Genomic DNA, 21416 nt, shown 5'->3' with positions numbered 1-21416 from the left:
GACCTCCCCCCGTGAGGCAGCCACGGTAGGTGGTGCAAAAAGGAGCGATTATCTCAATTTAAGTGTAATGTTAGACACCTGTCCCCAGGAAGAAGTGTACCAATCGAGGCATGGCTGTAAATTGCAGGGCATTTGGCTTTGCGGCCTGGAGGACATTGCCTGACAATGGAAAGGTCGTAGAGGTCTCTGATCCCGCATGTGGAAACATTGGACTTCTCTGGATTTGATACCGCCTCCACAATTCCTGGAGCACTGCAAAAAAACACACAGTCATGTGATTCAAGGCTTTCTTCTAAAAGTATCTGTTTTGTATTCCAGATCCTTTGTGTTCTTACTCAATATGTGTTTGCCTGTTTACAAATACCAACTAAAAGCATCTCTGGCTATGCTCCAAGCATTTATTAATTCCAATGACTACATAATCATTCATAGATATACTGAGCGGCTCTTTTCCAGCTCCAAGCGTGCAGTGGGGACATGGTTTTAACTGTGATTCACTATTAAATGAGAACAATATTCCTAGCGCTGAGTGGATGAATTACGGCTGTCAGATATCTTATTGACCATGTGTGCACGCACAAGCCTTTAAGGAAGAATGTTTATTTTGATGCGGAACTAACAAGCCAGAGCAGCTGCTTGTGTCTTCAGTGTTACCGACTTTCATTCAGTGACATTTCTGATCCAAAGAGAATTTTTTCTTTTTAGAGTGAATATCGACAATGCCAAATATTGGCACAATTCTTGTAAAGTGAAAGAGGGAGTGGGGGGGATTTACCCTGATCAATTTGAAGTCACAAATGAGTTGATGGTTGGAGCTCACAATTTCAGCACACTTTTTTGTGAATTTTGATTTAATCGAAATGGAATTTTCATTACTGCTTTCTTTTTTATTTCCCTGATTACAACACCTACATATAGCATAAAAACAGAAGATTATTATAACAACACCTTGTCATGTTTAAAAAACACAACAAATTAATATGGAACCTATTTGCGATTGGCATGGTGACCTGGCCCTCTAAAACTAAGTTTCTTACATGGTCCATCAGGAAAATTTATTTCCCACTCTTGCTTTAAGGCAACCTACTAACTAATAACCAAGAAAGTTTAGTCAGGACCCTGGGGGTAAACTGAATAATCAATCATGATTTCCTTCCCCAAAGACAACTGGCTAAATGTGTTAAAAGTAAACAAAACACAAATACACCGTGTGTGGAATGTCACGGATGCAAATTCGGAATTCCAAAGGGGGAAAAAAAATATGTTGGTTAAATAAAACAAGTCGCATCTCACCTTAGTCCATTGCCCAACCCTCCACATGGAGCACGGGCGCAAATAACAACGCTGGGCAGGTGTGGGCCTTTTGGCCGGGTCACAGTCAGAATTGGAGCCGGTACTGCAGGTCAAAGTCCTCCAGATGGCACCCAGACCGCAGCTCGTGGAGCACTGCCCAGAGATACGGTAACGTATTCCAACAAACAAGACTGTTTATCAGATGAGCAAGTGACTGTCAGCCATGACAAAACTCATTTCATTTTAATATCATGCTTTGCCTTGAAAACGCTGAGAGTTTGTTAGCATGTCAAATATTTGGAGATTATAAAGCAGGTCGAGGCAAATTCAGTGGAAAGAAAAATCATATTAAATGGTGATATCAGACTGCTCTCGCTTAAATATTTTCAGTCACCAAAATGAAACTGGAAATAAAAAACAGCAACAGTGAGACACGGCCAAGTTAGTTCATCTGCTTGCGTGCAAGAACAAAGAGGAATTGATTCATTCGGACTTACAGAGCTCCAGTTGCCAGTGACCCAAAAGGCTGCGACTTGTGTGGTGGCTGGCGTTTGTTCTGATATTGCCTGAGGAAGTGGCCAAAGATAAGAATGCCGGGTTGGGGAGATATTCATTGTTGTTTTTTGTGCGGTAATAAGTTGAGTGGCTGCAGTGTTGGACATTGGCGCAATGTAAGACGAGCCAGGATCATTCGCAATACCAGATCTTACGATCGAGGGAATTTGAATTGGATTGTAGTCGTCGTAGTCATCAAATGGAAATGATGATGTGTACAAAGAAGAATCTGCCGCAGTCCTTTCAGAAGAAGCTTTCGTGAGAGTCTTTTCCGTCGTTGCTGGCTGGAAATCATCTGAAGGAGGCTGAGTGTATCCTTCCTGGTGTGTAGGCGGCTGCAATTGTGTTCCAGCAGATAATATGGTATCATCAGGGGCATTTTGATTACCTGAAATGGGCAGATCGGAGGAAGGAGGGGGAGTGGAACTCTCAGAGGGTGGTAGTGCGGTCGTACTGAGGTCACTATCAGACACTCCGGAATTATCTTGAATGGTAACAAAGTCTGTCGTGAGATGGGTTGGATGCGGATTTTCCAGGTTAAGATCAGGAGAAAATGCTGTTGATTGATGAGTAGTTTGAGTAAGAGATAATTCTGAAGCTCCTACAGTTGCTGGTACCGTGGAGTTTAAAACCTTCGGGGTAGTGAATTGTGACAAGGTGTAAGTTTGGTGCAATCTGAAGTCGTCCTCTTCTCCTGAGTTAACTGTCAATGTGACAGTCTGACGGCTCTCAGTTTGAAGTCCAGGCATTGAAGCAGCATGTGATGTTGTGAATACCCCAGAGTGATTTTCCTCCGCTGTGGAATTGTGGCTATTTTCAGCCTCTTCTCCGACTTGCCCCACATTTTTACTCTTTGTAGATTCCAGATCATCATGCCCATTTTTTTGTAACGAATGTTCTGGTGGTGCCCGAGTGATGGACACAGGCAGAAGATAATCTTCAGCAAGGTAGTCATCAAAATTTCTATGATGCTTTTGAGCGGGTTCTCCATTTCCAGGGTTGTCCTTCAGGTTGTCTTTTGTAATGTTTTGTGGTTCAGCAGTTTTCAAAGAATAACTTGTGTCCCTCACACTGCCATTAGGCTCTTCCTCATGCCCAAAATCAATTTCCTGACTGTTCCCTGAATCAATTCCACCATTCTCAACTGATAAGTCTTCATGAAAGTTGATGAAGTTGTAGTCATAGTAAAAGTCATCCACTTTCGGAGTATTGTCTTCACTTTCGATCTTATTGTGATAATGAAAGTCTTCAAAGATGTTATTTAAGCCTTTTGGTTCATCAGTTTTTGACAAGATTTTGGCAGGGTTGTGCTTTGGAGGTAATTTGGCCAAAGGGATGGAGTTAATTTCATTCAACACTTCTTCGCTTGGCCATCCACTTCCGGACGAGTCAATATCACCAAAATTGTCCACAATTTCAGGACAGTCCTGGATTGAACAGGAAGTAAGAGAGATTGGCTTCTTTTGCAGGTCGCAGTCCGCGCCGGTGTTTCTGGAGCAGCTAACGTTACGCCGACGTACTCCTCTCCCACACGTTAGTGAACACTGCACAGACAAAGCAATGACAGAATACATAAGATCAAATGACAGAGAGAGGGACTTCGACAAAGTGAAAACAGATGACTGGCAATATTTCCTACGCATTATAATTACATAATATTTACGCTCAGTCTAATGCATTTTTTGTGCTTTTTGTGTAAAGTAAAAATGTCATAATGCATAGGGCAGAGGAAATCCCAGGTGTAAAAATACATACGTTCTTTTTTTTTTTTTTAAACTTATCGCACATTACTTAAAAAATGGGAATGCTACTATTAATGTTGAAAATCTGGCTGGTCATTTTCTTTATTTAAAACTGGAACTCAGGCATTAGTGAAGGTGTAGGAAATTTTGAGGCATTCCAAGCATCAGATCTTTTTGGCTCAAAACCTTCAACATCTGCTAGAAAGCTGAAGAGAAAGTCTTAAAAGTTGCAGCATGATGACCCAAATAATATATCAGAAATTCTCCTTCTTGAAACAACAACACTGCCGTGTCAAGATGTGCCAAGACCACAAACAGGCAGATATTAAAAAAACAAAACAAAAAAAACCCAAACTCAACCAAATGAAACGTTAATTAAAAAATACAATAAATCGTGGCATTTTGGCAGTAAAATTGTGCAGATTTTTTTGCCTGAATATATTTTGTAGCAAACAAACTCCTGCTTCACACTTCAGCCCATTTATTAGTATTGTAGTTAAAATGACGCAAACGTGAACATTTACACAAGTCAATTTACATTGTGTGCGACTAAATTTTCTACGCGTGCCTCTAAAATGTCAGGTTAATAGCCACAATGCTGGAAAAAAAAAAAAAGGTTAGTCTGGAGCACCAGGCTCAACTTTCCTGGTGCTGTGAGACTGATTTATGCAATGGCAGATACATGGTGTGTCTGAAAAGTTCAAGGATTGGTGTCAAAAAACATTTCAAACTATAACAAAATACGAGATTCCCCTTTTAGTGTGGGCCAGACGATCAACCTGCACATCGACAAAGATTTCGATGTTTTTTTGCTTCTTTCAGAAGAAGACGGAGTTGTGGCTGCTTCACCATGACACCATCTCACAGTTCCCGTCACCGTACTTTTTTCATTATAGTTAGCTTTTATGTTGCTTTGACTTTTTTTTTTTTATTCTGTTAGTTTAATTTAGTTTTTACAGCAAGTTTGGTAGTTTTTATAGATTTTTTTTAACATCATTTGTATGAGTTGAGTTTTGAGTATTTTTAGTATTAGTTTTCTTTTTTAAATATATGTTGTATTTGTCGAGTGCACAGTAAAAAAAGGTCACTCAGTATTGTGTAACATTTCCTAATCAACTGTGCTGCAATACCACGACATTTAAAATGAACCCTGGGAGCTCATTTAGATTAATTGACAAAATTAAAAAATATATTTTTTATTTTGCTATAATTATTTTTACTTATTTTTTAGAAATATAAAGTGTAGTTTCAGTTAGTTTAGGTTTGTTTTTTCAAAAGCATTTTTGGTTTTTAATTTATGTTTTCTCTTTCTCAGGTAAAGAGGTCACCAAGGGAACTAGTTTGAAGATGCGGACGACATAAAAATTGATGTGACAACAGAGCAGTGGAGGGTCATGAAAAAGAATCCTTCCAGGATTGCATGAAGGCATTAGACTCCAGGGAGATTACTTCACATGGAAACGCTTACAGGTTGGATTTGAACACATCCTGGAACTTTTCTGACAACCCTCAAATGTATGGAGAGAAATCGATGGATGTGATACATAAAAAGAGACCATAGTTTAATCGTCAGTTTGTTACATGAATGCCTTATTTTCCTGTAAGCAACAACAGCAAAGACTTAAACTTGAAACTAAACAACAGCAAAATAAGTCTGTACTAGTTTAAATCCAGCATGAAATCTTGCAAGTGAAAACTCCATCGCCTAATCATGCAGAGAATATGAGTATAGGTCATGATATGTTTCGGTTGGTAGTCGTATTCTAGGCCACGCTCACCTTTGACCAACTGCCAGTCGTCCAATCTGCCGGGCATGGGATGTCTGTGTTACATGACAAAACAGACTCCGGTTTTGAGATGTGTTCACATTGACTGGGCTGTAGAGCTTTCTGATCATCCACGCTGATGGCTTGTATGCACAACACTGTCCTTTTAGCCACGCCAGAACTCCCGCAGCTAGCTGAGCATTTCTGCCACTCACCCACCCACCATCTGCACTCAGAGAAACAAACTTGGTTGAATTGTTGAATTCATTGGGATGGAAACTGTCAAATTTCACAATAGACCCGAAGACAATGACTCATAGATTTGACCTTTTACAGCAAACACAGTATATCGGATGAATAGGATTTGACTGTTTATGTGAAACACAATGGCTCTGCAGAGGTTAGGGCCAATTATGCATTCGGTGGTGCTTCAAAAATGTCAAATTTAACTGTGGGGGAAAGCCTTGCAACATAGAAGTATGAACTACATTGTGTTTGCTCAGAGGAATTACAAACGCACAATTGTGAACAATCATGATCAGTAGCGGCGGAACAAGACCGCGGTGCCGTTTTTTATTCTCGAAAATTTGTACGTCATAAGCAATAAATTTTATTGATTATGTATTGAGCCATTTGCCAAATGGCTTTGGATACATGACCCAGTCGTGCAATTTCTCATATTCTGTATGTTTTAAAGTGCAACAAGTGTCCTTAAGAGTGTGTCAATAAAGAATCTGAGCAATTTTGCTGATCTGTTTCTGCTCAAAAGTTTTTTTTTTTTCAAATGTCAAATTTTATGACATGAAAAATGCTTGTTTGTCTATCGGGTGCCTAAATTAAAATATAAAAATCAACTATCGACAGAGTAATGCACTTTTCTACGTATGACTACAGAACCAACAACTGATTTCCAGCAATTGCTTATAATGGTTGCTTTTCTAAAATCCTGTAAAGAAGACCTCAAGTTAGGTTACAAGAGTTCATGTTCCCGATCACAACTAAAATTTAATTACTGACAAATTTGAACAATTCTGTCTCACAGAAGGACTTGTGTAGAACTTTGAACTTGTTAAACTCGTACACGTGGCTCTTGTTGCAAATAGCGTCTCAAACTCACATGGCTGGACAAGGCTCCTTGTTGCAAGTGGTTTGGTTGTCATCAGGTCGGGTTAAAGGGTCACAAAATGACTCATCTACTATCCCATTGGTTCTTTCCACACAGTGAAAAATCTGCCTCTGAAGACCTGAAATGACCATGAAATGGGAGGTTTGTAGCCAGAAAAGAATTCCTGCGCATGCATGCAGCATCAATTTTCATTTCATCAGAGCATGATGTTCACTCTGCTATTGAGAGTAGTCAAGTCTTTTTAAGACTCATTCACTCTTTCAATTTAGTGCACTATGTGTCTGGCCCAACTCACAGACAAGGACATACTTTAGATCTATCTGTCTCAAATTTAAAAGTAATCGACAATGATGCGGCCAAAGTTAAAACCCGGAGCCATGGTTTAATAAGATAACTCGTGCAGCTAAACAAAAATTCTGCAAAGCTGAAAACTGGTGGAAAAAAAGGCTGCAGGTCTCTTATCCAATACTAAAAGGCGTTTGATTGCATTTTTAGCGTTTTCACTCAAGGGAGTGAACAATGACATTAGATTGGATTTAGTACATGAGTATTCTGTTTTGTTTTCGTGTGACTAAATAAAAACAATGTACTTACAGGGAGTAAAAAAAAAGAAAAAAAAAAGTCATTTTTAGAAGTAGCACTCGCAAGCACATAAACTCATGTTGGCTGTTTGGTTTGTCACAATCATGACGTACATTTAAACCCCCATGCAGCTGGTAACATGCACAATGGATGAATCTATTTCGTGGTATCACAGCTTTATTGGAGAGAGAAAGAAATGGGAACCAAAGAAAGACACTCATACATTTACAGTTTCACCATCTGAAATATTATCAAAGTGAATGGAAACACTGCAGCAAATCTAAAGACAGGATTATTTTATAATCATGACTCTGATCTACTCAACTGGCATTTAAAGTGGTCCTCACACTCTGAGTCACAATCACATTTCTTGTGCAATACCGATAATAGAAAAAATATAGAAATCCAACTTTATTTGGTCCAATGCTTCATTTAAGGAAGCAATTGTGCATGTTGATCACATTTGCCTTATAATTTAAGGCTCTGAGTTCAAAATTCTCATTTTTTTTTTCTTTCTGAGTTTGCATATGATTTCTCCTCCTTCCCACATTCCCCTTTGATTGGCTGGAGACAGTCCAAGGTGCACCAAGCGCACCACATGGGACAGATTTTAAATTGGGGGAAAAAATCTTTAATTTGCAACACGACAAATAAGAAGCATTATCCCCTACCTGCTCCACAGGTGGCACTGCATTCCGTCCATGATCCAGTCTTCCAGAAGAAAACTGAGTCAGACCCGTTAACATTTTGATTGATTGTGTACTCATAGCGCACTCCTGGATTAGTCTCTTGAAAGAGGAGCTAAAAAAAAACAAGAAACACAGCTTTGTTGGAGACAAAATAAACTGAATCAGTTAAGAGACCAGCATCATTGTGTTCAGGAAAATAAACTCTATTTCCCGAAATTCTCGATGGCCAACATGCTCCCCGTGAATGAAGCAAAGCAAAACATTTTGGACTTAAATATGCTTTCAATTTTTTATTTTTGAATTTATAGATACGTTTCATTTCACAGTTTTGAAGCAACCACACCTGTATTGACGGATATCATAAAAATAAAATAACTTCATGATCAATCCCACCTGAATCCACACTGGTTCCATGGTGGGCCCCGGTGAGGTCAGGTTCTCAAGATGTCCTGTCCGTTCATATGTAAATACAGCCCCAGCTGCCTTGTACTCGCCGTTCCATTGAATAGTCCAGCCGCCATTCAGATAATACTTGTTGGGGCTGTCACCTCGAAGCGCTAGGAAATTTCCAGCTTCAGCCATCTCCTCAATCCTGATGTCCCATGATCCTTCTGGGATCAGTCCAATGTCCACATAACCTTGAAGAAAATGCACCTCATCTAAGTGACAATGCTTGTGGAATCACAGTTAATGCATACATTGGGAAGCAGAATCCAAAGGGTTAAAGATAAGTTGAATAATTAAAAAAAGAATTCATAAACATAAAACACAAAGTTCTAGATTATTTTTATGAAAAAAGGAAGTTGTTTCTTCCTTGTTACTGATAAGCAAAGATGGGCACGTTACTCTATTTTGCCTGTCCGTCCCCCATCTATGACGTTGGCACCCTTCCGTCATCGCTTATTCATAAAATTAATCATCCTCCATCCCGTCAGCACTTCCATTAAAAAAAAAGAAAAAAATAGAAATAAGCGGAGAGGCTAACCGCGTGGGAGAGAGGCATATGATAGAGATTCCCAAATTCCTGCTTTTAGTCTTAGAGGCATACAACATAGTCAACTTTTTAACAAGCTGGGAGAATCTTGTGAGTTGATTTAATTGTTTGCAACTGTTGGAGTGTCAACCAAGATTGCACTTAGCTGCCAACACAACCACCGTCGGACACCAGACTCACTGGCGATCTGCAAACTTTTTTATCAGGGGGACCAGTTCTCCTGCTTTTGTCATCATAAATCAAAAGAAAGTCACACCCCCCAACATACAAACACGGTGAACAGAGACAGGTGGCGTGGCATGAAATGGGCATCTGTGTTTACTTGACCTCGTTAGGGCCGATTAACGAGACGGACGAAGAGCCTGATTAGCATTTTGGAATAGACAGTGCTGATTTTGCATATCCTACATTGGTTGCCACACACAAACTTTGTAGTACTGCTCCTGACAAATTGAGCACTATTGTAAAGGACGCCAAACACAATTTCCGACAGAATCACATTTGCGGCAGGAATCATTGCCAAGTCAGAAACAATGCTCATAATTTATTAAAACTAATTATAAATCAAAATTAAGTCACTTTGGAACTGAACTGAAATTGGGAGACTTGTGAGAAACATACCAAGTCCTTCACTCTCCTCAAATGTTTTCCTCACAGTTGCACAGGTGGAGCCGTTACCAAGACACACTCCGCATCGATCCTCCGCCGCATTGGACTCAATCACGTAGTCACAGCCGACATTCTGTGACAGGCATGCAACAACACATATCATGCACAACAATGGAAAAATTGAATGACTTCTTACGTGCGAGTTCGAATAGATGTTTGAATGCAAGCTATTGGCAAGGATAATCCCGCCTGAAGGCACCTGCAAACCTTTTCACAATTATGAAACAATGGCTGCACGCAGAGCCGCCTTTCCCATTGACCTTGCCTGGGATAAGCCCAGGTGTTTACGGAAGTCGAGGGCCTTTCAGAATTTTCAAAAAAGGTCTCAATTGTTCTGTCAATCACTTTACATTTTTGCCATAACCAACCCGCTGGCGAATCGAGTAGCGCGGGCCTATCAGAAGTCTTATAATTGAATAGCTCCATATTTTTTGATGGTAAGCCTCTGCATATGGATAGGTGGCCGTGGCTCCATGCAGGGTTGATTAGAGTCAATATTTAAAAAAATATATATATTTATTGAATTTTTTTATTTAAATTGACTTCAATGAATTCTCTTATTTTCTTTGCTTTAATTGTTAATTGTTGTTAAATGTATAATTGATAATTGTTTAAGTCAGGGGTGTCAAACTCATTTTTGTGGACGGGCCACATCGTAGTTATGTTTTCCCTCAGAGGGCCATTATGACTGCGAACCCATATAAATGTAGGCTCTCCTTTCGTTATCGCATACACACAACAAATTGATGGAAAGCCAGTTTTGAAATCAGAAGCCCATAAGTAATTGTTTGTTCAACAATTTGTCAATATATTCTCAAAGGGGAGGATTGGTAAGAAATAAAGGGCAATATCTCACATCTCAATGTTGTTAAAAGTGAATCAAATGTGCTAGAAACAGGCAGTTGACGCACATGATTTGCCCCTTTGCGGGCCTCATAAAATGAGGTTGCGGGCCAGAATTGGCCCCCGGGCCTTGAGTTTGACACCTGCGGTTTAAGTATTGTGTGGCATTGGGGAAAGTGCCATCCAATTTTGAACATTTTGAAAATTTCTTTGCGAAAGATCATTAGATTTGTTGGCAACATATTTGCAACCTTGAACAAAGAGCGACACAAAAAAAAAAAAACATTCGCTAAGTGCACACACACACTTGCAAACCTTTGCCACACAGTGAGAGGACAAGCACTATACACAAGGATGGATGGATAACATCGTTGCGATGACAGAGAAATTGTGAAAGGATGAATGTCTAACAAAAATGTCACAAAATGTCATGAAATCTGTCATCTATTCCATACCCAAAGAGTCTATCAGTAACCGACATTTTGTTCCCGATAGTCAAGTGGATATTATCTTGAAAAATAATGGCCACAGCTTTTTGAATAACATTCATGGCAAAATGTCATCTGCATAACACTTGCCGGTAGAGAGACTGTCGCACATTCAGCATTTCAACCAACACATAAAAGGAATACAGTGAAGGAGGCCTGCCCACACCTTTTTCAGCATGACTAAGTCAAAATGATGTATTTAATCATTTAATTATTTCAAAATAAACTCAATTACTTAATTCTACAACAGGCTGCATATATATAACTTGATGAACTGAATGTGAATTAAGTAACAAATTTCACAACAGATGATAGGCAGATACACAATAGCATAAAACGGGGAAGTTTGGAAAGTTTTTTTTTATTTTTAGATATTTTAAGCATTTGAAATACTGCTACCTTACAGATGCCATTGATGCACATGTCTCGGCTTTTGTTGCCTTCGAAGCACGGAGTGCCATCAGCGACGGCATCGAGCATCTTTTCAGAGAAGTGTTCATTCAGTGGACGGCAGTGGAGTTCACAAGGACTGACTGAAGCAGAACATGGACACATGTGTGAGACTACGTGTGACAGTACATGGTGCACATGGCCAGAAATCATCACTTGTTGTCAGCTTGAATCAATATCAGCTTGCTCACCTCTGCTGAGGACGGCCACCCACTTGTAGAATTTGCCCTTATAGAGCGCGCTGTTGAAGTGACTGCACTGGATATCTCTAAAAGTGGGCACGTTGTTTGGACATGGATTTGTTTTACAGATGCGATACCGCTGTCTTTCTCCCAAGCAGTACTTCCCTCTGTTCCGGGGACTGAAGGACAGTTGTCGGTAGGATTAAAACGGTTTATAATGTAGTAATAAATACAGTTTCATCATCCTGGCACGAGGCATGAGCAAATGGTTCTAAACAATTTTCTAAAACTCCAAAAGAAAGACCTGTCTCAACAAAGGCTTCAAGTTTTACTGATCCTGGTGAGGGCAACTCTGTCACATGGAAGATTAAAAGAAAAGCTATTCAATTAAAAAGATTGATGTATTGTGCAGCCGAAATTGTAGGAAGGAATAAAAGAGTTTTTTTTTTTTCCTTACACAGTGACGCCGGGCAAACTTTATAGCAAGCAAATTGGGTTTTGGGCAATTTGGGTGGCTTTTTCAGCAAATGAGAACACACGTCTCGCTGCTTGGTTCCAATTATCTTGTAGCACACGTTGACAATTTTGTGAAGGCGGTTTTCATCTTTCACGGACAACCCATTGAAACCACAGATAAAAGAAATGGTTGCAAGATTTTGAATAAAATACTGTGGAAGGTTGTACAAACTGCAATCAATTATTTTTTTTGTTGATCTTGCTGAATGATTGGATCTGTGTTCAAGTCAAACAGTGAGTGGAATACACTGCCAAGTTAGTTGTACAATTCAACAAGCGAGACAAAATTGTCAATAACGTTTGCTTTTTTGCTTATCTCCCTGGTTGTATTTTTTTCATTTTTTTACAGTAGATCCCAGTAGAACAGCCACGGTCTCATGTTGATTGCTAATTGTTGACTGCTGTTGATAATGGCCAAAACCGATTCGCCAATACTTGGGAGAACCTCCTTAAAGAAATATGGCGGAATGACATCATACGGGGAGGAAGAAACCAGAGAAAACACACACAAGCACAGGTAGGACAGGCTAACAAATGCCAAACCGCACACCTGTGAGGTAGATTTGCTAACCACTCATGCACCGTGCTGCCCATTTTAACGTCCAATTTTAGGACATTTCCGGGAGAAATTTCCACTCAATTGCTGCCGAATGTGCTATTTCTGAAATTGTACTCAGACTGGGTCATTTTTACCTTACTGGACTTTGGTGGCGCGCTCATTTCGTCCACCACTTACAGTAATTTAAAATGTTTTATTGATTTATGTTTTTACAAACTCTTCATCTCGAAGGTAATCGAGAGAATTGTTACAGGGTGCGACAGTTTTAGAGTAACAAGTATAACAAAAAACATGTCTTTTACGATTCTTTTGGGGAGACAAATATGTTATAAATGATTATTAGCAATATATATATAAATGTAGCCTATTTTCATAAACTGTAATTCGCTTAAACTGTCTGACTTAAACTGCCGCCACACATTGCTTGGTGACAAATGAGACTGCATCCATCAGAGACAGGCAAGGAGTTGGTGACAAGTGTGAATTGAACAACTCTTAAAGGTCCTCTCCTCACTTCACAGCAGTAAAACTATCAGGTATGTGTTTTCTTCATACTCAATTTAATGGCAAATTGATCACATGCAAGACTTGGTGACAAATTATCACCAGAGTGAGGATAAAATACGCAAAATTGTGCATGAATAATTGAATGTGGGATCTTTATTATATTGTTGTGATTAATTGGAAAAAACGACAAATGACATTTAGGCAGAGGCAAAACAGAGAAGTTAATTAAGAACGCGAAAATACATCACAAGACCATGACATGAGAGGATGGCTAGCCTGGAAGAGTCAATTGTTCAGATTGCTCTGATGTCATCACATTTGTGATCCAAGTCATCAACCCATCTATTATCTGTACTGCTTCTCCTCACGTGGGTCGCGGGGGGTGCTGGAGCCGATCCCAGCTATCTTCGGGCAGTAGGCGGGGGGACACCCTGAACTGGATTCCAGCCAATTGCAGGGCACACAGAGACGAACAATCATTCATGCTCACACTCATACCTAGGGGCAATTTAGAGTGTCCAATCCACCTGCCATGCATGTTTCTGGAATGTGGGAAGAAACCGGAGTACCCGGAGGAAACCCACGCAGGCACGGGGAGGACATGCAAACTCCACACAGGAAGGCCAGAGTTGGACTCAAACCCACGACTGATCAAAGACAAGGATTTAAATTATTTAAATTCCATCTAACAATTGCTGCATCGTAATTAACTGTTATTTTTTTCAAAATAAATCATTTGGCAGTTGTCCAAAGTCTTCAGTTTATCTAATTAAAGATTTTTAGCAGAACCTTGAACCCCTGTTCATTGTAGGGGATACCTTCTAGAAAATTCCTGATCTAGAGACCGTATGATTTTCTTTATTAATTCTTTTTTTTTTTTAAATCAAATAGTTTTACCTCTCTTATACTGATACAGCAAACACTGCTGCGACACAGTTATTGACCATCATCGACTGGTCTGAGGGGGTCTGATGTTGATCCTGAGAGTCATCATGGAGTTTGCTGACGATTAGAAAGACAATGGACACTTCATAAAGACGTCACGTGGGACATGTGGGAGAAAATTGCAAATGAAAAAGGCTTCTGAAAAAAGGTTTGGCCACATTGAGAGGAGCAACATGAAGTCCAGCTACAACCACAGAGCAACCCAGATCCCCAAATTGTGTCTGGAACTTCAAAGCGAAGCCTCGAACTATAGCATAAGGTAGCAAGCGAAGACGAGAATCTACCGCTTATCAAGAAGCAATTGATGTCATGCAGAGCTGAGTGCCATCGAAGGTCGGGAAGAAAAGAGCAAGAAAGCGCGCCACTCCAACCCTTTCACTTTCTCCAAGAAGCGCAGGGGGACAGTCTGCTCGGCTGAAGAGGTAAACTCCTTTCGGCAAAACACCTTGAGCAACCCAGAGAAAGAACTGGAGCTACAGCCACAGAAGGCTCGGAGAAGCCCACGACTACCATCGGTCGAGTTTGTCCTCAGAGCACCTACAGAGAACGAATTTTGGAAAGTGGAATCTTCTACACCAGGCATCACCAAATGGCGGACCGCGGTCCCGATCCGGACCAGGCATGACCGCGCTACGATGAATTTTTTTTCAGGGCGCATTCGCAAACGTTGGCGCTGCAATTCCAGTTAATACGGAAAAGGCGTCACTAATTTGAGCCAATCAAATCTTTTGTTTACGATCCACTGCCAATTGCGCAGCAGACCGGAAGAGAGTGCTGCTGACAGTATGCTTTGCTAAAAAGTTAACAAGGTCGATGCGTCTTGTTTTAAATGAATGGACGGAGAAATTTAATTTCGTTCTGGCTGCAGCCGATTCAAAACCAGTGTGCATCATATGCTCCGAAACTTTTTTGCAAAGTTATCCGCTGAAGTTTGAGGTGAGCGCACGCAAAAACATCGAACTTCGAGTGCAGTACAACAGATGTTTACATTTTCGTTTACATCCCAGCGGCATGCAAACGAATGTTCAGTAAAAGTATCATGGATTTTGGGAAAACATAAAAAACGTTCAAGTGATGGGGAAGTTGTGAAGGAGTGCTTAAATACGGTTGCACAAACATTATTTAAAGGAAAACACAAAGGCCAGATGTGTGAAATAATCTACCAAATCCCAATGGCCCTGACTCCGTTCCAACCCAGAATTAAGTCACTGGCAGGGCAGTCACAAACTCATTTTTCTCATTAAGAGAAGTTAAAAAAATATTCAAAAGAAAAAGTGGTGTCAATGAATTAGTTTTTCATGAGGACAGCCATTTTTATTGATTGTGTACTGAACATGTTGACCTTTTTACTCGGATAATTAGGCTTTCCGTTTTTTTTAGGCTGATAATTCTTTGACTTAAAAAAAAAGGTAAAATATGTGAACTCAATGCTTTGCTTAGCACTTGATATATTTCTGCAGGAGATATTTGACTGTTTATTTCTGGAAGTGGCAAACTTAAATTCCTGGAGCCACATTTTCTTGAATGTGAAATAAACGCCTTATATTTGTTTGACTGGCAAAGGTGTTTAATGGGAACATTGCTAAATATTTAGTATATAAGTGCGCTCTGTTGAAAATGACTAAATATTGAAATTAAAAATGTGAACATAGGCTAGACATTTCGGGAAGTTGGACTTTGGTTCGGACCTTTTAATTGGAAGAAATTTTAGTCGTGGACCTCTGTGACTTTTAATTGAATACCTCTGTCCTACACTGTGTAAAGGGCTGCCTGCAACTACTTCTTCACATGTGGAACATCCTGAGGACAATCTGCCGCAGGGGAAACGTTGCTAACCAATGGAGGTGTGCTGAAAGTGTGTGGATCCCGAAGGAAGAAGACGCCAAGGACATCAGTCAGCTTCGAACCATCTCACTGCTAAGCATCGAAGGCAAGATTTTCTTCAGCAACTTTCATTACGACTAACAGAATTCGTTCTGAAGAAATGTTTCCTTGACACCAACAACAGTAATTTCGGGCAAAGAGTCATTGCTGGATCAGGTCCATAAGACTCATCGGCTTGAGAAAGGCACTATAACCGGCTGCACCATCTCTGTTATTCTTCTCGCCCTCATCCTGAAGACGATCTGAGGAGGTTCACTTCAGAGGCGGCACCGCTATGGAGATTTCCTCATTTAGCAATCGGCCCAGTTTTGAGGGGAACCTACTTCTACAAAGTTGTCTTTCCGCAGCGCTTCCTCTTATTAAAATGGACTCTTACGCTCTTCTATTTTTTTGGGTGTTTTTCCTTGACCTCCTGTGGGGTTAAGATCAGCGGATGTTGTTAATCTTCGTCACCTGTAGGCATGCGAAGACCTTTGAGATTCTTTTGGCATTCAGGGCTATATAAATAAATTTGACTTGATTTCTTCAGTTGTAAATTTTACTGTGAGTGCAGAGTGACGGTGGCCACTGTAGGGTGTTGTTGCCTGCAACTTCTAGTCGTTCACTCGTCTGTTGGCAAAACAGCTCATTAGGGCAACTCTTCCCCCTGTAATGAAATTATCTTTAGTGTGGGATTTGGCGGGAATTGAAGAGAAATTTGCAATCCTGATTCCATTACTGATACAGCAAATTGCTTATAAACTCATATTGATTCTTATTCGGTGGGGAAATAAAATAATGGTGCGTTTGTTTGTCGGTTGAACTCTTTTATATCTTCAATTTTAGGCTGAATAAATCATCCAGTATGCCCGCATAATCTGTAATGTCGCCTGAGGGTTGTAAAAAGTTGCTTCTCAAAGCATGCCAAGACACCAAAAAGATCAATGCAGAGTTCAGAGTGCCTTTGATCCTCAGTTCAATTCTTGTCCAGAGAAAATTAAACATTTGTGTTTTAAAGACCAACCGATAAAACAAACGTAAACAAAGCAAATTAAATTAAAGAGCACCTGTCTTTCATTATTCCTGCAAGAAGAACGGTTTGCTTTTAGTGTTTCCCAAAATATGACACTCTGGGTCGTAACATTTGGGTTTACAGTGATTCATTTCATTTCACTTGAGTAAAAAAACAATTCAGTCATAAAACAGATTGCATTAAAAAAAAAAAAGAAGACAAATGCTTTCCGCACTATTTCAGAACTGACTTTGTAGTAAGAGTCGGGCGATCCTCCAGACAGACATTCACGAGAGGAATGTCACCACCCACGATGGCCGTTTTTCACAGTTCTCAACACTTCTCCTCGCTCATTCTCGCTGACGCCTCTCACTCGGAGAACGGGACACATAAGCAGCCGAGCCCCAGTAAATTAACGCCCATTTTATTTTCTCTAAGAGGAATCTAAGTGGAATAGAAATTGCTGGGAATCGAAAAGAATTACTGAGAAGCTTGTTCTATAAAAAGAACCTGTTTTTCATTACCAGCCCTCGTCAGGACATTGTTGTACACAGCTCGGTTTAAAAACAGCTTTTAATTTCACATACAGATGCCTTCTGCTACATCTCTTTCGAACAATAATGTCCCTATCCACATTTTTAATTTTCTAAAGTTGAACTCAAAGAAATGTCCTTTTTTGAAATGCAAATGAAGTGGTCACCCCGGCTTTCAAAAAGAGCCAGGCATCTGTTCAAGGGCTGCTTGGTTTACCCAACGTAGAGGCCATTGCACGCACGACACCGCACTGCCCTGCATGAACTGCTTTGATGAGTTTGCGTCTCAGGGTTCTGTCTTTGGGGTGTACCAGCTTTTGTATGAGGAAGAAGAAATCTTTTGCAGTCTGATCATCCTGGAAGTGCGATTCCCCTATTTGTGGTCCCTTTTCAAAGTTTCTCATTTTTCCCTTTTTTTGTTTTAGTTTTTCCTTGCCCCCCTTTGTGTTAAGATCAGGGGATGTCATTAATATCTGTCAACTGTGGGCATGTGAAGGACTATATAAATAAACTTGAGGGGACCATGCTATTCGATCACCTGTTTCTATCTGCAGGCTCAGCTAGCGTGGCACCACTTCTCCAGGTAGATTTCATTAATAAAGGACTAGTTAGGTTGCCCACAGAGCAGATATACAATAGGAATGTTCTTGTGAAATTTGCCAGGAGAAGGGCCACTACAAGCGTTTGCAATAAAGGTGAATCATCCTTGTGCTCTAAAATTAAAAAGTAACATTTTTTTTTTTTTTAAAAGCTCTACTCTTGTATTGGATCTAATGAGAGTGTGTAGTGTACAAAATGAAATATATATCAGGAGTATACAAACTTTAAAAAAAAACTTACACTGGGTCATCACAGTCCCGCCGCGCACTCTCAACTCCAGCCCCACACGACCTTGAACAGGCGGACCATTCACTCCACGCACCCCAGCCCCCGTTGACACCGTCCGGGTAATGGCCAGATGCGACACACTGCCCACTGAAGCACCACTGGCAAGAAAAAAAGCACAGTTCATAATTGCAAATAATTTAACACTTCATGTTCTTTACCGATTGCTCTCAGATTATTTTTTAATAAATCACATTTTACAAATATACTGTATGAATATGAGGAATCACGTTTTTTCGGCCTTCATGTAAGAGGAGAGTTTTTTTTTTTGCATTAATTTCATTTTCAGTTATTTAAAATTTCAAATTTTTACTCTCTAAGATTAAAAAAAATTCACATAAGCATGCAGTACCATTACAAATACATCCCACTTTGGTTTTTCCGATCCTTTTAGTTTGAGCATTTACATAATACAAACAATGCCTAATATATTTGTATGCAAATACAGGAAAAGTATTACAAAGCAAATATTTTTAATTTTACAACAATAAAATAAAGACCTCCCCACTCCCAAGAACAATAGCTGTTTGCCCCCCCCAAAAAACAACTACAACAACAATAAACAAAACTAAGGGACAATGAATAAAACAGAAATTTGAAATATAATAACAGTGACATAATTCCATACAGAGAAAAATCATTCCCGAGATCCCCTGAGCGAGCATTTGATCTTTTCCAGGTGGATATACTGCATGAGGTCGCTCACCTACAATATTGATTTAGATTTCCAATGGAGCAGTATCCTTTTACATGCAAGCAATGTCCCAAAGACAATTATGTTCTTGTGACGTTTACTAAACGCCAGAGTTTTAGATTTTCCTTTTTTTTTTTTTTAAAACAGTCACTTTGAAGTATCGGTAGTTCGTTAGCTTATCCGATTTTTACCTACAGTATGAGCAACATAATAAGTGATGAAACAGAAGACTCACCTTATCTTTGCCACAATTAGTTCCATCCACTGCCCCGTCGAGTTTGGAGTGGCATGTTGCTCCCACAGTACACCACAGCGTGCTGCACACATTCTTCAAAATACAAGATAACTTTGACTTTTCCTGTTCTGAGCTCATTATTATGGTCTCACACAGTAGCAGGGAAGACGCATGGTAAATGTCAAAACAATGATGCAAACAGACAAACCCACTGACGTCGGGTCACACATGCACTCATACACGTGAACGCCCCCCCTACCTGCATGGAGGTGGTGTACATCGAGAAGCAGTTAAGGTGTTCATATTTTGCCAGTTCAGTGCGCTAAACTTATCTTGACTGTGAGTGGCAGAACAAGACATTGGTGCAACTGTGAAGTTGAGGGCTTAACACGCACAAATCCAACCTTGGACTTTCCCCAGTAATCAGAAAAGAAAGAAAATAGGAAACGTGTGTGACACAGTTATAATTGGTTTTGACGTGTGATAACACAAAAGGTCAAATGTGCTGTTTATCGGGGACTTTGCTCACTGAGAGCTCCGTTCAGTTTACCTTGACATTTTTGCTCAATGCCTGGTGGTCACTTTGACTTTTGCCATATACAGTATACGCACTGATGTAAAGTATTCATCTGGTATAAGAAAAAAAAATACTATAATCAATTCATTCGTAATTTGCACCTTCTCTGCTCAAACGATTGTTGTGATGACTCGAGGGTCAAATTTCAATTTCCCAGATTAAAGAACAGGGACTGAACACTAAAATCCAACATATTTTTGGACAGTTATTTTAAACGGAGGTGCACATAATTGATGCGAGGGGAACAGGTGGGCTTGTTTTACATCCAGCCACTCCCATTCCGCACAAAAACAGTTGTGTCCTCATGAGCTGCGCCAAAACTAACAGCAAGACCTCCCGAGAGAACAGATTACCAAATGACAAGACATCAGGCAATTTTTGCATTTGGAATACAAAATTTGAAGCTAATTTAATGTGCCATCTTGATGGTTGTAAACTGTGAAGGGGTACCTTAATGAATATTTATGTGTCAAGAAATCCTGCCATGGTGGCATTTTCATGAAGTATTTAGGCTTAACAAAATTGCATTAATCATTCCAGTCCCCACTTTGAAAGAAGTCTCTGCATTTAAACTGATCAAAAAAGATGCAAGAACAATAATAGGCAGCCGGTTTAGCACCTTATGAATAATAAATATTGAGTCAAAGAGGGCTAAATCTTTTAATATGGAAATAAAAATGCCATTCAGCATGAAACAGGAGACGAAATAATACAAATAAATAAATATGAAAGGGAAAACCTAATATTCTTCAGTGTGTCACTTTTGGACAGCCCTTTTCCCTTACAGCTATCTATCTTTATTTCATGCATTTGGCGAGGCATCAATTTCTAATCTTTAAGATGTGGATTGAGGAACAACTTGAATTGCTCGATGTAGCAAATAAATCCCTTATTGTCAATCAATTTGAGCGTCATGACCAATTAGCTTTTCAATGTTCCAACCAGGAACCTTGTGTATTTTGTTCGATCTATTTATTTAGGTAATGCTGCATTAACTTATACCATTAATCAATTCTTTACATTTCCCAGAGTATTTCAACAGGTAGGCAACCGTGGGATGTCTCAAAGGCATATGTGCACAAATGGTACATGCCGTTTCACGCTCGACTGCTTAACAAATGTATTATATATGAAACGACAAGAATCCAATCAGCAACATGAAGTGCTGCTATGCGGAGTCTTTCGATTTCAGTGAGCTCTCGAGCCTTCATCATTTTGAACAGAAATGAGGACTCGCACTGAATTTGCCTTATTTTACTTTAAGTTTTGGACTTACTAGAGGTAATAACTAGATTTTAATGTGTTCTCTTTATTTTTTTTCATTCCAAAACCAAGTTTGAAAATAAATTAATTAATAAAAGTATGGCAATTAAATGTTAGCATTAGAAAATGATATTGCCAGTGGCTGTGGGATTAACTTCACATTGGTGGTGGCCTAATTAATTTCTGCCCTGTATAGTAGGTTTTTAATTGACAGAATATCTTTGACCTGGAGTTGTGGAACAGAAAAATTCAATAGTGAATAAATAATGAATCCGTGCTGATACTATTAATTAGATAGAGATAATTTCTGGACATTAATGAGACACCTTAAAGGGGTTTTCTTCCCATTACCAGACCGTTGCTCCGCCCCTCACTAATATGTTAAAACGACGCTCAAGGGGGCAGCGGGTTGGGCCTGGTCTGGCTGTGCTGAAACTGAACTACGACC

General features: G+C 39.7%; 1 protein-coding gene across 1 annotated transcript in view; it reads right to left on the bottom strand.

Moving 5' to 3' along the window:
* The window catches only part of adamts7 (ADAM metallopeptidase with thrombospondin type 1 motif 7), a 79233-nt gene that overhangs the window by 9589 nt on the left and 48228 nt on the right, over positions 1 to 21416 (bottom strand). Inside the window, exons 10-21 of the mRNA XM_088296828.1 lie at positions 19129 to 19221; positions 18155 to 18300; positions 11389 to 11558; positions 11147 to 11280; positions 9369 to 9489; positions 8147 to 8391; positions 7736 to 7865; positions 6474 to 6600; positions 5369 to 5582; positions 1791 to 3392; positions 1294 to 1446; positions 79 to 252 (exon numbers count right to left, since the gene is read on the bottom strand). Of these exons, the coding sequence (XP_088152954.1) occupies positions 79 to 252; positions 1294 to 1446; positions 1791 to 3392; positions 5369 to 5582; positions 6474 to 6600; positions 7736 to 7865; positions 8147 to 8391; positions 9369 to 9489; positions 11147 to 11280; positions 11389 to 11558; positions 18155 to 18300; positions 19129 to 19221 (3309 nt within the window). The remainder of the gene's footprint in view (positions 1 to 78; positions 253 to 1293; positions 1447 to 1790; positions 3393 to 5368; positions 5583 to 6473; positions 6601 to 7735; positions 7866 to 8146; positions 8392 to 9368; positions 9490 to 11146; positions 11281 to 11388; positions 11559 to 18154; positions 18301 to 19128; positions 19222 to 21416) is intronic.

The sequence above is a fragment of the Idiotropiscis lumnitzeri genome, chromosome 5, assembly GCF_059441095.1.
Source record: "Idiotropiscis lumnitzeri isolate Australia: NSW breed Sydney's pygmy pipehorse chromosome 5, RoL_Ilum_1.0, whole genome shotgun sequence".
NCBI classification, from domain to species: domain Eukaryota; kingdom Metazoa; phylum Chordata; class Actinopteri; order Syngnathiformes; family Syngnathidae; genus Idiotropiscis; species Idiotropiscis lumnitzeri.
The sequence above is the reverse complement of the archived record's forward strand: the minus strand, read 5'-3'. Positions and strand labels throughout refer to the sequence as shown.